The sequence below is a fragment of the Pholcus phalangioides genome, unplaced genomic scaffold, assembly GCF_987345545.1.
Source record: "Pholcus phalangioides strain wild (caught in Gottingen) unplaced genomic scaffold, Ppha-v1.0 ptg000007l_1, whole genome shotgun sequence".
Lineage (NCBI taxonomy): Eukaryota > Metazoa > Arthropoda > Arachnida > Araneae > Pholcidae > Pholcus > Pholcus phalangioides.
Window position 1 is genome coordinate 2,180,942 of NW_028301600.1, and position 15,977 is coordinate 2,196,918.

A 15,977-nucleotide genomic window follows, 5' to 3' on the forward strand; every position below is an offset into this window, starting at 1 on the left:
TGTCTGGCATAGTTGTGTGATCGGTTACTGCTGCTACAATGGCAGGTTATCGAGATTTAAGTGAGTTTGAACGTGGTGTTATAGTCGGCGCACGAGAGATGGGACATAGCATCTCCGAGGTAGCGATGAAATTTTGATTTTCACGTACGACCATTTCACGAATGTACTGTGAATATCGGGAATTCGGTAAAAAATTAAATCTACGACATCGCTGCTGCCGGAAAAAGATCGTGCAAGAACGGTACCAACGACGACTGACGAGAATCATTAAACGTGACAGACGTGCCACCCTTCCGCAAATTGCTGCAGATTTTAATGCTGGGCCATCAACAAGTGTCAGCGTGCGAACCATTCAACGAAACATCGATATGGGCTTTCGGAGCCGAAGGCCCACTCGTGTACCCTTGATGACTGCACGACACAAAGCTTTACGCCTCGCCTGGGCCCGACAACACCGACATTGGACTGTTGAGGACTGGAAACACGTTGCCTGGTCTGACGAGTCTCGGTTCCAATTGCTTCGAGCTGATGGACGTGTACGGAGACAACCTCATCAATCCAAGGAACCTACATGTCAACAAGGGACTGTTGAAGCTGGTGGAGGCTCTGTGATGGTATGGGGCGTGTGCAGTTGGCGTGATATGGGGCCTCTGATACATCTAGATACGACTCTGACAGGTGACAGGTACGTGAGCATCCTGTCTGATCACCTGCACCCATTCATGTCCATTGTGCATTCCGACGGACTTGGACAATTTCAGCAGGACAATGCGACACCCCACACAAATACAAATACAACGCCACAACAGGCAAATTGCCCAATGAGGTGGCTGACTTAAGGATCCCCGAGCCATTTTTTGGAGGCCCTACCTACTACTACTACACCACACATGCGCCCCGCCCACTACCCCCCCCCCCCGGAACCCCCCAACGAATCGGTACATACGAGAATGTACGTGTAGTGAAACCTGACGAAGTTTTGTTGTTTCTCTGTAATGCTTGTTATGTGTAGTGCTGCCATCTGCCACTAGTTTTTCTAACTATGAGTGAAGTGTTATGATTGAATGATTTATCGTTGTAGGACTGTTGCTCTCTGTGCTCACACGTCCAGAATTGCTACAAAGTGGCTCCAGGAATACTCTTCTGACTTTACACACTTCCGCTGGCCACCAAAATCCCCAGACATGAACATTATTGAACATATCTGGGATGTCTTGCAACGTGCTGTTCAGAAGAGATCTCCACCCCCTCTTACTCCTACGGATTTATGGACAGCCCTGCAGGATTCATGGTGTCAATTACCTCCAGCACTACTTCAGACATTAGTCGAGTCCATGCCACGTCGTGTTGCTGCACTTCTGCGGGGGCCCTACACGATATTAGGCAGGTTTACCGGTTTTTTTGGCTCTTCAGTGTATAATTTCCCATATATATTTTACAACCGAATTATGTAAAAATAAAATTGATATCTTCTGCACACACATACCGAAAAATCCTTTTCTTAAAATTTTCACATCTCAAATATTAAATTGTTTCACTTTAAGTTTCATTACAGTGTCTCATGTGGGTTGTCGAACTTTTTGTAAGTTTAGCTAAATGTGGTGAAAACTCCGCATGTTATGAGCAAAAAACATGCGATGAAAAATCGCCATTTTCGAAAGAAACATTCATATCTTCGTGAATATACGTGCTATTTTCACGAAAATGCATACAAGTGTTGCAAATAACACGTAAAATATTTTGTGAAAGTTAAAAATCATTTGCAGCTTTCTATGATACTAGGTTGATCAAAAACATCTTTTTTTTAATTCAATTTCTTGTTGGTCTCCTTTTAATTCACTATAATGACTAAATCTTCACTGGAAAATTAAGTTTTTTTTTTTTTCGTGATGGAAATTTCAGAACGTTTCAACAGTATTTTTCTAGAAATTCAATAAAATGTCTAAACACGAAAGTAAACACTGACTTATGGCTATAAAGGGTGGTAACTATCGACTACCAATAATTACACACGATTCCTTGTGAAAACTAATATCGAAAAGTGTTTTCATTTTTTTTTTTTTATATAAACAAATCATAAAACCACAGACATATCTACAAATACAAACATACACATAAGTACAAACACTTTGTGACCCCAAGGGACTTACGGCCGTATTCACCTACACAGTTTAAACTACAATCGCAGGTTAAATGATTAGCGATCGAAACGGATTTGTTAAAATCCTCATTTTAACCAATCCGTTTCGATCTTCAATCCTGCGATTGCAGTTTAAACTGCGTTGGTGAATACGACCGTCAGAAAGTCCTTCCAGCAGGTCTAAAGAGAGAATATCATTTCTTTGATTTGACCAATAATTACGTAGTTATAACGCTTTAAAATTGATGACATCACTTCAAAATCCTGTCGAATTCACCGAACGTATAACTTGATGTTTTTTAAACTGATAATGATATAACACTAAAAAATCAAGAAAGCAAACCAGGTTTCCCCCCCCCCTCTCGTTAGGTGTGTGTGCACTTTCAAATTTTTAAGCGGTTGCTATATATTACGATTTTCTCAGATTGCAGTTATGCAGTTATTGAGTTTATTCCTGATTAAACAAAAAAACATACTACCCGAAAAATTCAAAAATTTAGTAGAAATATTCACTCGCTTTGTGTTAGTTAAATGAACCCCAGATTTAGAAATTAACCCTTGAGAAGTATTTTTAAAAAAATGTGCAATATTCAGATTTTTGAAACTTTTACACTTCTTTTAAACTGTAAAATTCTAACGAATGTTCAGATATTGAAGTTCGAGATTCATTTTACGAACACATGTCGTACAAAAAAAAATATTCGTACAAAATTTCAGATTTTTTGTGCAGGAGTTTTTTTTTTTATCTTTGAGTGAGCTCAAAAACTGCAATTTGAGAAAATCGCATTCAAAAAAAATCTTGTTCACGTTTACAATTAATTTTTATTTATTTATTTTTTTGAAAAACACAAATTAACCCGATTGATGCGAAATTTTTTGCATTTGATTTTCAATTGAAAGAAATATTTTTCATGACACTCCTTAAATGAATAAATTATAGCTAACAACTTTGAGATCAGATTTATTTTCCAGTTCCAATTCAAAAGTTTTATAAGATCTACATGTTGCATCACAGATTTTTATTGTAATTCAACACAATTAACGCAATAAGTTTGTAATCGATCAGTTATAAATTGAAATCATGAAATCTAACCAATTACATTTTCAAATATATCCAGAATCTCATTTATGTTATGAATGTGTACAACAAACACTTGTTGTACATGAGAAACTAAAGAGATAGATAGCTTTCATTTTGAAAATTGAGAGCTGAGAGCCATGGAAAAAAAATTAAGAAACGAAATATAAGCGGTCTTAAAGGGACGGAAAAATTAGTAGTGTCTAGGGCGGTAAGAGCATGAAGTATGTCTCTGTTAAGAGGATCCCGGAGGAACCGGGACACCCGCATTTAAATACGCCTCAGAGTGAAAATTCATCTGAAAAAATTACCAAGTTCTGCGCGAATCATGCCGGTTAGAATAAATTTTGTAGTAGTCAAAATCTTTCTTGTAAAAATGTATAAAGTAAATTTATTAACATTTCAGCCGGATAAAAATCAATTGTTACAAGAATGATCTTCAATCACAATGTGAAAAGTCTTCGTTGCAACATGTATAAATCGGTATGAAAATGTGACTCGATCAATCAATACTAGACTATCAATAGAAAAAATCCGAGACCACTAATTATATATTTTATGAATTGACATATTTAAATTAACTTGATAAAACGTTTCTGATTGAATCGTTGTAGTTATTTTACTGTTTCCACCAGCCACATTCGTCAAGCTACCATTTTTGCATCCTTCATTGAAACTTTCTAGACAACCGTTTCCATCATATTTTAAAATAACGCAAAAAATATTGCCTTGTTTTATTGATAAGCATGCGGGGTTGGCAAGTTTTTGCCGCAGTGGAAAAAACCAAAACACGTAATAACAAGGTTAACATCACTCTGGAAAGCCTAGAAATACTGGAGGGCTCATCACCAAAAGTGGCAATCCTTGTGAGCGCAGTAATGGCCGACGATATGCCTCAAAAATCGTAAAAAAAAATTTAATTTCATTTAACAAAGACGAGAATATCTGGTAGGCGTCCATGTACTAATATTAAAAATAGAAAATAATAAATCGAAAACTTTTTAAGAAATAAATGGTTTAAGAGCACAGTGACGTCAGCATTATCGCTTGATGAACCCGCTTGTATCTTTAGACTAGTGTTTCCCACAGTGGGTAATATCGCTCCCTGTGGTGGGCGATGAAAGAAAAAAAATTTCTGAAGTGGGGCGATGGAACAAAAATTTTGGGAAACTGCTTTAGAGGCTATACATACAGCATAGTTTCCCACCACATAGTTTTTATTCCACACACATATCGCCCCCCTTCTCCGGAAATTTTTTCTCATCGCCCTTAACTCAAGCGAACGCATAGGATCCGATGTCATACCCGTAGCTTCTATCATCCCCTGGAATGGTCCAGGGGGCGATATTTCCCACTTTAACAACTGACCGTTAGAAAACTGACACGTCACAAAAATTCAAAACGTTATAACTCATTGAATATTCGTAGGATCCTAAAACGGAAAACACTTTTCTACATTAGTTTTCACAAGGAATAACGTGTGAAATTGTTGTACGGTCGATAGTTACCACCCTGTATAATGTTCATAATTTTCACGCAAATTTATAATTTTATCAAACGTTTTATGAATTAGTGGTGAAAACGCGAGAAGTAGACGACCATTTATCATTGCTGGCCAGTACGTACTGCGAAAAGGGTACAGGTAACTACACACATGTACCCAGGGCCGTAACTAGGATTTTTGCCGCCCCACAACTTTAAAATTCGACAATTTCAGGATGATTTTCTTTGTTTCCGTCTGAAATTGCCGCCCCCTAAATTTTCCGCCCGAGGCAGTTGCCCCCTAGTTCTGGCCCTGCATGTACCTGTTAATGCGCCATCGTTTAAAAAATCTCAACCATACTCGCTGACTCATCATTATTTATTTCAAGTTCATGTTCATATTTGGCTATCTTGCCGTTTTGGTGAAAATGCTCATTGGGTCAAGTTTTCAGAAGTACGTTTTTTTTAATATTTTTAAATCTTGTGATTTTTTGTTATTGTAATGTGAATGGGTTCATTGATAAAACGTTTCGTTTGGTAAATAATAAATATGTTCATTTAGCTAAAATGTTATGTATAGGAACATAATTTAAAAGATCTTTTCGGTTTCGTTAAGTAAATCAAGTGAATTCTCAAATGTCTAATGGTAATTTTAATAGAATTTTAATCGTATTGATGGAGTTGGTTACCCCAATTGAGTTTTTAACCGCGATCAGCAATAAATCGATTAACTGATCCGATTAATCGAACCAGCCTTATTTCAAACAGATTATTTTGATTCCATGAAATAATTCGACCCTCAAAAAAATCATGTCGACGAGTTTGCGAACAAAAATTTCTCACCTGTGTATCAAAGACATTTCGTAGAGTTACACCAAACTGATGATAAAGAGCACCACTATCGTTGCGGCAATCGTGAGCGACCTGGGAAAAAAATCAATTGATATCACGAAATGGCAATATTTTATAATGCGGTTGTTGGCTTTAACCAGGGCTTGACAAATGGAAAAAATATTTAGGTACCAGCCAAATTTCCACCATGTTTTTGCTCAAGAAAAACAGCCCGAAATTATGTTTTTGACATTTCTGGGACTAAATTACCTCTTTCAACATGAGAAGCAGTTATGTAATGAATTCAGTAAATTTTGTGTCGTCCTTGGAAACAGTCATTCACGTTCCAATTTAGTCATCACATACAGAATATTTTAGGCGCCAATACCGATTTTCTAGTCACCGTTGCACACGGGATTTGTCAAGCCCTGACTTTAGCGCATGCATGCTCAATTCATGGCTTGTGGGTCAAATGCGGCCCGCTAAGCAAAACATAATACAATATCAAACCTACATGAATACCAAATCTAAAGGAATATTCATTAATAAAAATATAAAAGAATATATATTTCAATGGTGACAAATTTGATAATTCCGGGTGATCTGTGTCTAAATATACCGGAAACGAAGCAGGGACAGGAAGGTTCACGAATTTCAGCGGAAAAATTGTGACGCAAATCAAGGCAGGCTTGTTGACGACTTCTGTGGTTCAAGACGAACATTTTTTTTAATATTTACCTTCTGTAAAATCTTTTTTACTGAAACTCATGGGAAAACACAGACTTAAAATTGTCAATAGCAAAAATAAATTAGATATTAAAGGAGAGAGAGAGAAAAGGAAAAAAAATTATATATACCTTTTTTTAAATAAAAAATTACAAAAAAGTTTTCTTGAATTATAAAAGTTTTTTGTATGATTCTGAAATCTGATCATCCTACCTGTTCAGACACGACTGATCCTTATGATTTTAAGTTTAAATTATGATAATCAATAGGAAATTTTTGAACCATTTAATTTCATCGTGAGCCGCAAAATATTTAAGATTAATCAATTGTTCCGCCACCGGATTCAAACCCATTGAAGTTGCTCCGGAATCATCAAAAGGCTTGCTTTAACGTATCTTTCGGACATAGTCTTCAGGGAAAATCACTCGCAGTTCTTGATACAGATGAAAAAATAAAGGCATTTAAAAAAACTGATATTACGGGATAAAGTTGCACAAAGAAAATTTCTGACAATGTACCTTACGTGACATTGGAATCATTCTCAGTAGAAAACAATATTTTTATTGATTCTGAGTTTCTCAAAAGGGTTTGTGAACACTTCAAAATTAGAAACAGAAATTTGAAGAGGGTTATTTCTCAACCATAATATAGCAACGAGAACTTTCTGTGTATAAATGGAATTATAATTTCATTTTTCTCTTTTTATCTGGATTTTTTCCTCAAAATTTCGAAAGATTTTCTCAAGTCTAAAATGACGTAGTATATATAATTCATGCATATTGAGTATTTTTGAGAAAAAAAATGTGAAAAAAAGCCCAGTAAGAGTGCATCTCATCTTTCACATGCTTTTTCCCGTATTTGAAATTTCAATGTGACACTAATTTAATTCTGTAATTGCATTTAATTTTAATCAAAAAAACTCATTAACAAAGTTAATGATGCAAATCAATCTTGAAGTAATATGTAAAATACTCAGTGTAGCATTATATACACTGACGTAAATGCGATTACATAACCACCATATCTTTTGATTGAAAATTCATTTGTTATCATCTTCTAACTGAAAATTTTACCAGTGAAATATAATTATAGAAAAAATTGTTTAATTATGTTATTAAAGCACGTAATTTATGGCTTAGCAAAATTACTGCACCAAATGAAGTAATCAAGCATGTGTTTAAAGTTCTGAATTCTAATTCCTTTCAATGCCAAAAAAACTTTTTTTCACAAAACTTATGAAAAAAACATTGTTTCCAGATAATATAATTTCACCTGAAAATTCCTGTTGATGCCATTTAATCATACATTGTAAACGAAAAATATTATCACAGATACTAATTTCGAAATTGTTCCGAAAAATACACAAACCAATTTAATTTCACTCCATCTCAACCTTAAACGGTGGGAATTGGCACATCACTCGTGTAAGTTTCGATAAGTTACCGAATCAGTACAGCTAAGGTGATAAGTTCCCAAATAGGCACAGCTCAATGCTAAAGTCACACACTTTTATTCAAAGATGACGCACAGACCGGCCTGGTATATTCAATAGCTATACCTATCTATGTAACTCGTTCAAATAGAAACAAAATACAGAAATATTGACAAAAAAAAATACTGATTTTCCACTGCATTTAACTCGTATAGAGCCAAGAACTGGACCGTCAAGCTCAACAATCTCATTGAAAGTGGAAAGGTACGAGTATCATATTTACACTATTTTGATTTGTCGTAATTTACTCCCAATTTGATTCAGGTGTTTCCGTAAGATGTTCGAAACACGTGCTTTTAGATCCAGCATGTTATTAATGACGCTTTATGTTCCAAGTGTTCAAAGTCATTGGCGTACGCAGGAAACGGGGGATGGTTCCCCGAGCCGAGATTATAATGTTATTTTGCAAGAAAAACTTACCCTCCCTCCTTGAGAAACTCCTCAATGTTCAAGGCCACAGTCCGATATTTTTTTCATAGGGTAACTAAAATGATAATATCAAACTCGGTTATGACATCGAGGATTTCGTGAATTTTTGTCTTTATATCTAAGTAGTGGTAAAAACCGAGGTTACAGTTTTTAAAACTTATTTTGACGAAAAATGTAATCAGATGCTGTGCAAGAAGCATTATTTCATCATGCTTAGGGTGACTATATATTCTCGCCAAAGATATTAACAGCTGTCGGAGAAATCACCAAATATGGCTAACGAATAACCCTTTGCAAGAAATACTAGAAAATATGCAGTGATTTAGAATGTATTTCTCTTTCGCGGGGAAAAAATCACAAATTCGTGAGATCAAGTCATCATTCATTCTTACTCAATTTTCAGCCTTCAATAATGAATTCAACCTTCATTAAATATATCTTTATTCAATATCTTCCTCCTGATTCTAGAATGTTTGTAAATATTAATAATAAAACTAAATTTCGTCCAAAAAACCGGGAAAAACGGGATTTTTTTTGCAATGGAAAAAGTCGGAAAGGGTGAAATTACGGGAAAATACAGAAATGGCCCATATACAGATCATGTTAATATGGAGCACGTCATGGCACCAAACACTCTTCAAAAATTCTTCTTTCCATCGTCAGGTATCAAAAAACGCTATAAAACGGCAAAAAATGCGTCGTTATATCCGAATTCGTGGCATTTTCATCGACGTAAAATGCAAGGTTCGTTAACATTATTCTCTATGGAGATGTGACATATCGTGCACATGCCTATAAATCAGGGTTGGCAGGTTTTTGACACATGGCAGTTTTTGACGGTTTAAACCACAGTTTAAACTGTCACGTCAAAAACTGTCAAAAACCTCAAATATTGCTTTTCGATATAAAAATTCCCATTGGAAATGCACACGTTAATTGCATGTAATGTTTAAAGTGACTATGTTATACAAAGAATAAATATTTAATATGATTCTAAAATAATTTTCTACTCTCGACAGAATTATTTTGGACAACATATATGTTTTTTTTTTCTTATAAAATTTGAATAAAGCATAACATGAACATTGAAGGGAAAACTGTGGAACGATTTGACATTCTTTGATTCAAGATGATTCTTGATCTTCCAAAATTTCTTCAACTGCTTATATATGTTTGCATTGATATAAACCGTCTGCTGTCCTCTTTTTATAACAGATAAGTGTTTAAAAAAGGTTTATTACTGTGTTTATTACATCATGTATGTAATGTTGATTTCTGTGATTAAATTATCTAGATAATCACTGATACTTAAAACGATACTCTTATTGCGCATAACATTGAAATATATCTAGTGATCAAAATACTAAATTGTAGGACTAAAATGTCATTTAATTTGGCAATGCTAGCTTGTATATGTCAAACTTAGTTATTCTTACTTTTGCACTATGATATGATACATTTACTAGCATTTATAATGCAATGGTTTTCCAATTGAAGCTGTATTCAAACGTGCAAAACAAATGCTTTGGGTATCAAGTCTTGTCAGCTGTGCTTTGGTTGAAAATACGCTTTAAAGCTCTGTGAATTTATACACCCTGATCTAAGAAATTTTTAAGTGAAAATAAATGAGTTTAATTAATGCATTAACAGATGCGTGAGAATTTTTATATGGAATAAAATTTTGGGTGGACCAGAAAATTTAAAATATCAAATGAATTCTGAATATAAAACCCTTTAATCTAAATAAAAGTAAGTGTTTTGTTATTTATAACATATCTATCACGCTAACAAAAACTATTTGACATCATTGACAGTAAGATTTTGATAATTTTAATACCGGGTTAATTTCTGGGGTCAAAAACCTAACCCTGATGCCCTATCATACATATTTTGAATAAGCAGCTCTATTCCACTTAGCAAATTGAACACAGGTAATGAGTAACTTAGATAAATGAACCATAAAATTATATTGTATATGTTCTAGGCTCTTATGTTAAAGAATTCAAAATTGCAAACTATAATTAATATTTTGTTTTAATTATTGTAATAAATTAATGTTTAAAAATAAAAAATTGTAATATTCAAAAAAGTAAGTTTTTCATCATGATGTATACCTATTGTGTTCAAAACATTATCAAAAGATATTCATATAGTTTATGACGGTTTTCGACAGTTTAAACCAGTTTTTGACGCTTGTCATGTCAAAAACCCAACCCTGCTATAAATAATGTGTGCGCCCGAGTAGTGCAGTGATAATATGTACGTCTTCCACCATGAATGTCACCGTCAAGGTCCATGGGTTCGATTCAGGGGGGAAGAACATAAAAAACAAGTTCTTCACATACCGAACCAGGGGTTGGCGACCACCGATAGTTGGCGCCTTCATTTTTCAACCCAACTTCATCGGTAGGAAATTGTCAATTTCCTACCGATGAAGTTGGTGTGCGATAAAGTTATAATACAATTAATTTGTTAAATACAATTAGGGGAGCACATGGTTTTAACAAAATTACGCAAAGATGTATACCGATAAGTAACATAAAATGAATCATCCATAATTTAAAGCCTAGCAGAAAATGGAAGAAGAAAACTTCATATGCAAATCAAAGTTCATGACGTCAAAAACCAGAAAAAGGAGATAAGGGCAGAAATCGGGATGTTGCAGAAACGTCTGTTTTACTACCGTAACTGTGAAATTCGATTGCGCAGTATTTTTTTTTTGAGACAAGGTGACTTGAGGATGTCTCAACAACGTGATTTACCGGAATCCATGGCATGTTATAGGCAGACTGGAATCCGGGCAAACACAACGTAGTGTCGCGGAGGTCGCCAGAAGTGTTGTTGCAAGGCTGTGGAATCGATTCCAAGAAACAGGAAATGTTAGACGTCGACCAGGGCAAGGTCGGCCACGCGCCACTACAGCAACTGATGACCGGTATATACGGTTAACAGCCCGTCGAAACAGAACAGAGAATGCTACGCAACTGCAAAGACGGTTGCTCTTGGCAACAGGACGAAGGGTGTCCAGCCAAACAGTACGTAATCGGCTTCATGAGGGAGGGCTCTATGCACGTAGGCCAATGGTCTACATTCCGTTGACCCCACGCCACCGTGCGGCCCGAAGAAGATGGGCTGCTGAACATCGAGATTGGGAGCAACATGATTGGAGCCAAGTGCTGTTTACAGACGAGTCCCGATTCGGTCTGGAGTGTGACACCTGACGTGTTCTGGTATGGAGGGACAGGGGCACTCGAAATAACCCCGCATTTCTTCGTGAAAGGTCACAATACAGACGAGCTGGTTGGATGGTATGGCGTGGAATCAGCATAGGCGGACTTACGGACCTGCATATCATTGGGAATGGCACTTTGACGGCCCGAAGGTATGCAGACGAGATACTGCGACCTCATGTCATCCCTTACGCTGGAGCCATTGGAGATTCCTTTGTTTTCCAGGATGATAATGCCCGACCGCATAGAGCTCGTCTGGTGGAGAACATGCTTGAAGCTGAAACAATACAGCGTATGGAATGGCCAGCGTGCTCTCCTGACCTGAATCCAATCGCGCATGTCCCAAACATGCTCGGACGACGCATTGCTGCGCGACCAAGGCCGCCTGTTACTGTCCGAGACTTGCAGATTGCACTTCTTGAGGAGTGGAACAGTATTCCCCAAAGTCTGATCGATAACCTCATCGCATCCATGGCAAACAGGTGTGCAGCAGTCTTAGCTGTTCGAGGAGACCACACGCCCTATTAAAACTCATGCATCATGTCTAAACAGTACTTTTTTTTATCGTTTACATGTAACCAAATTGTTGCCCTAAATCATCTTTTCATGTTTTTTCCATATTTTCAAAGAACTAAAGCTTAATTCCAAATTTTTTGACGTCTTTTTTCTGTATTGCGCATTGATACGCGTGTACTATCCATTGTATGCCAATACGTGGCTGTCTCGCACGGTTTTCTTCACTTTTTTGCTTGCTCCCCTAATTGTTTTGAGCAGTGTATTTAAAAACTGGGTTTTTTTTTTCTATTCGCATCCATCCAGTCTCTGAAATAAATTTTACAAAATATTTGTTTCTATTAAACCTCAGAAAAAAAAGCTGCAGATAGTACGTAGCGGTATACAATGCACATCGAAAACGCTGATGTTTCTCAATCTGCGAATTAAACACAGAAAAATACAGCAGAGTTATCTGGAGCAATGGTGGGGAAGAGGATCATAGAAAAGCGAAAATCACGGTTAAACCCGTCAGGAATAAAAAAAATAAGTAGTAACGTATACTATATAATCACATCTAAAACAGCAGTAGGTAATAATAAAAATTAGAATAGTTCAAATAAAACAAAGGGCGGTAATAAATTAATTTTGCCGATAGACGTGAGCCCCTAGTGCCCGCAAAAATTAACGAATGCAATGAAATTCGAGATGTAGGTGTTTCAAAATATGGGCTCGAAAATTATGAGAAAAATTCCCTGGCTGCGAGAAATTGGTATGAAGTAAATTAAAAATTAATATATTAAAAACAACAGTAGTAGCTTACTACAAAATCAAGAGATGGGATATGGAAAAAGAAAGTCTTCAGAACTAGGGGACGATGCTAGATCACTTTTGTGAGTTATGAATTGTAGCCCCAGGTGAATGTGTGTTAGATTGGAAAGGACCTCAAGACCAGAAAAATGTCAAATAAATCTTTTGCTTAGAGAAATGAATTTTTCAAAATGAAAAATCGAGACACGGAGATTGGACGCCATGAAAACAGGCAAACATTTAATGGGAGGAGAGGACGCAAAAAAGTTGAAATACGATGACCCGTGATGCGAGAGCAGTTGAAAAGAAAATGAGTCGATAATCCCTAGCTCTCAAGGTTAAGGTTATAGCAACAAAATTTCGAAAAATTCAAATGGCAACACTCACTTTTATGCATTGCTAAATCAGGGCCGGAAGTAGAGGAGGCAACTGCCCCGGGAGACAAAATTTATGTGAAAACAAAATGATCGAATTTTAAAGTTGTGGGGGCGGCAAAAATCCTACTCTGAAACAATCTCTAATTTATTTGCATTCGTTGATTTTTGCGATCGCTAGGGGCTCGTATAGCGGCAGTTATTTTATTATTATCCTGTATATACACTGCTCAAAACAATTAGGGGAGCAAGCAAAAAAGTTAAGAAAACCGTGCGAGACAGCCACGTATTGGCATACAATGGATAGTAAACGCGTATCAATGCGAAATACAGAAAAAAGACGTCAAAAAATTTGGAATTAAGCTTTAGTTCTTTGAAAATATGGAAAAAACATGAAAAGATGATTTAGGGCAACAATTTGGTTACATGTAAACGATAAAAAAAAGTACTGTTTAGACATGATGCATGAGTTTTAATAGGGCGTGTGGTCTCCTCGAACGGCTAAGACTGCTGTACACCTGTTTGCCATGGATGCGATGAGGTTATCGATCAGACTTTGGGGAATACTGTTCCACTCCTCAAGAAGTGCAATCTGCAAGTCTCGGACAGTAACAGGCGGCCTTGGTCGCGCAGCAATGCGTCGTCCGAGCATGTTTGGGACATGCGCGATTGGATTCAGGTCAGGAGAGCACGCTGGCCATTCCATACGCTGTATTGTTTCAGCTTCAAGCATGTTCTCCACCAGACAAGCTCTATGCGGTCGGGCATTATCATCCTGGAAAACAAAGGAATCTCCAATGGCTCCAGCGTAAGGGATGACATGAGGTCGCAGTATCTCGTCTGCATACCTTCGGGCCGTCAAAGTGCCATTCCCAATGATATGCAGGTCCGTAAGTCCGCCTATGCTGATTCCACGCCATACCATCCAACCAGCTCGTCTGTATTGTGACCTTTCACGAAGAAATGCGGGGTTATTTCGAGTGCCCCTGTCCCTCCATACCAGAACACGTCAGGTGTCACACTCCAGACCGAATCGGGACTCGTCTGTAAACAGCACTTGGCTCCAATCATGTTGCTCCCAATCTCGATGTTCAGCAGCCCATCTTCTTCGGGCCGCACGGTGGCGTGGGGTCAACGGAATGTAGACCATTGGCCTACGTGCATAGAGCCCTCCCTCATGAAGCCGATTACGTACTGTTTGGCTGGACACCCTTCGTCCTGTTGCCAAGAGCAACCGTCTTTGCAGTTGCGTAGCATTCTCTGTTCTGTTTCGACGGGCTGTTAACCGTATATACCAGTCATCAGTTGCTGTAGTGGCGCGTGGCCGACCTTGCCCTGGTCGACGTCTAACATTTCCTGTTTCTTGGAATCGATTCCACAGCCTTGCAACAACACTTCTGGCGACCTCCGCGACACTACGTTGTGTTTGCCCAGATTCCAGTCTGCCTATAACATGCCATGGATTCCGGTAAATCACGTTGTTGAGACATCCTCAAGTCACCTTGTCTCAAAAAAAAAATACTGCGCAATCGAATTTCACAGTTACGGTAGTAAAACAGACGTTTCTGCAACATCCCGATTTCTGCCCTTATCTCCTTTTTCTGGTTTTTGACGTCATGAACTTTGATTTGCATATGAAGTTTTCTTCTTCCGTTTTCTGCTAGGCTTTAAATTATGGATGATTCATTTTATGTTACTTATCGGTATACATCTTTGCGTAATTTTGTTAAAACCATGTGCTCCCCTAATTGTTTTGAGCAGTGTATTTATGCATTTTCCTGGTTTCATATTTTAAATGATTTAATATCAGGTTTCATATATTCATCATATTTCAAATTTTCATATTCATGTCAAACAACCAAAATTGTAAATAAAGAAAAGTGAACAAAAATACCAACAAAACCTTATTTATAAACAGGGTATCCTGTAAATCCTAACTCGGCCTTTATCTCATCAACCATTCGTCGTAGAGAAATGGTTCCAGTTTAAAAAAAAAATGCCCAAAATGTGTTTAAAAGTCACCCTGTACAAGTTTTGAGAGTGAAAATACGGCGTGTCCCAAAATAAAAAATCTAAATTTTATATGGACACCCTGTCCTAAAAAACCCAATTAGAAAGTTGTTGTGCTGTCTCACGTGAGACCAACAAAAAACATTCCACGTTTCTAAATGCAACATTCACTGAGATACTTAAATTAAAAACTTGAAGAAAAGTAGAGGAAAAAAGCATAAACTAAAAGAAAACTCTTCTTTCCTTAATGTGTTATCCTTCCAAACTTTTCTCCAATTTTTGAATTCAAATATCTCGGCAAATATTGTATTTAGAAACGTGGAGCTTTTTTGTTGGGCCTGAGGAGAGAGGAATTATTGACGAATACCGTATCACACAATGAAAATGTTAAACTACATGAGGTGGAGAAGTTGACAAAGATGAATTAATAAAGCACTCATTGCAATTTTGCACCCATTTGTTGCTTGAAACTATTTCAGTAAAGCCGTTTCGGTATTTGCAAAAATCGCAATCGTACAACTTTTATTTTGGATTCATGTTCGAAGAGACTTTTGCGCAGATAGTATCCTATTTTTTTTTCCAAATCATTGCTAGAAATTCATAGAGGGATGCGGTGTTTTCAATTACCGTAATCTGCAATCAACTACCGTAACAATGCAATACTTAACAGTCGCAACAGGCCATTAGCTCAGCTACATCACCGAACACCAACTCTGGCCACATATCGCTATTTACTGCCATTAACACTACGTTTACCGACATTTCTTATATACATTCCTATCTCTTACATCGAGATGGGTCAAGATGACCCTCCCGGTAAACCTAGTATAGTGAGATGGGTTGGAAATGAAGGCGCTGTCTATTGGTTTTCGCCTCAAGTTTG

The 15,977-nt window shown here is 37.0% G+C and overlaps 1 protein-coding gene across 1 annotated transcript in view; it reads right to left on the reverse strand.

Annotated features, from left to right (window-relative positions):
- Positions 1–15,977, reverse strand: part of egl (Egl_like_exo domain-containing protein) — a 130,047-nt gene that overhangs the window by 81,420 nt on the left and 32,650 nt on the right. The window contains exon 2 of the mRNA XM_089232530.1: positions 5,544–5,624. Coding sequence (XP_089088656.1) covers positions 5,544–5,624 — 81 coding nt within the window. The remainder of the gene's footprint in view (positions 1–5,543; positions 5,625–15,977) is intronic.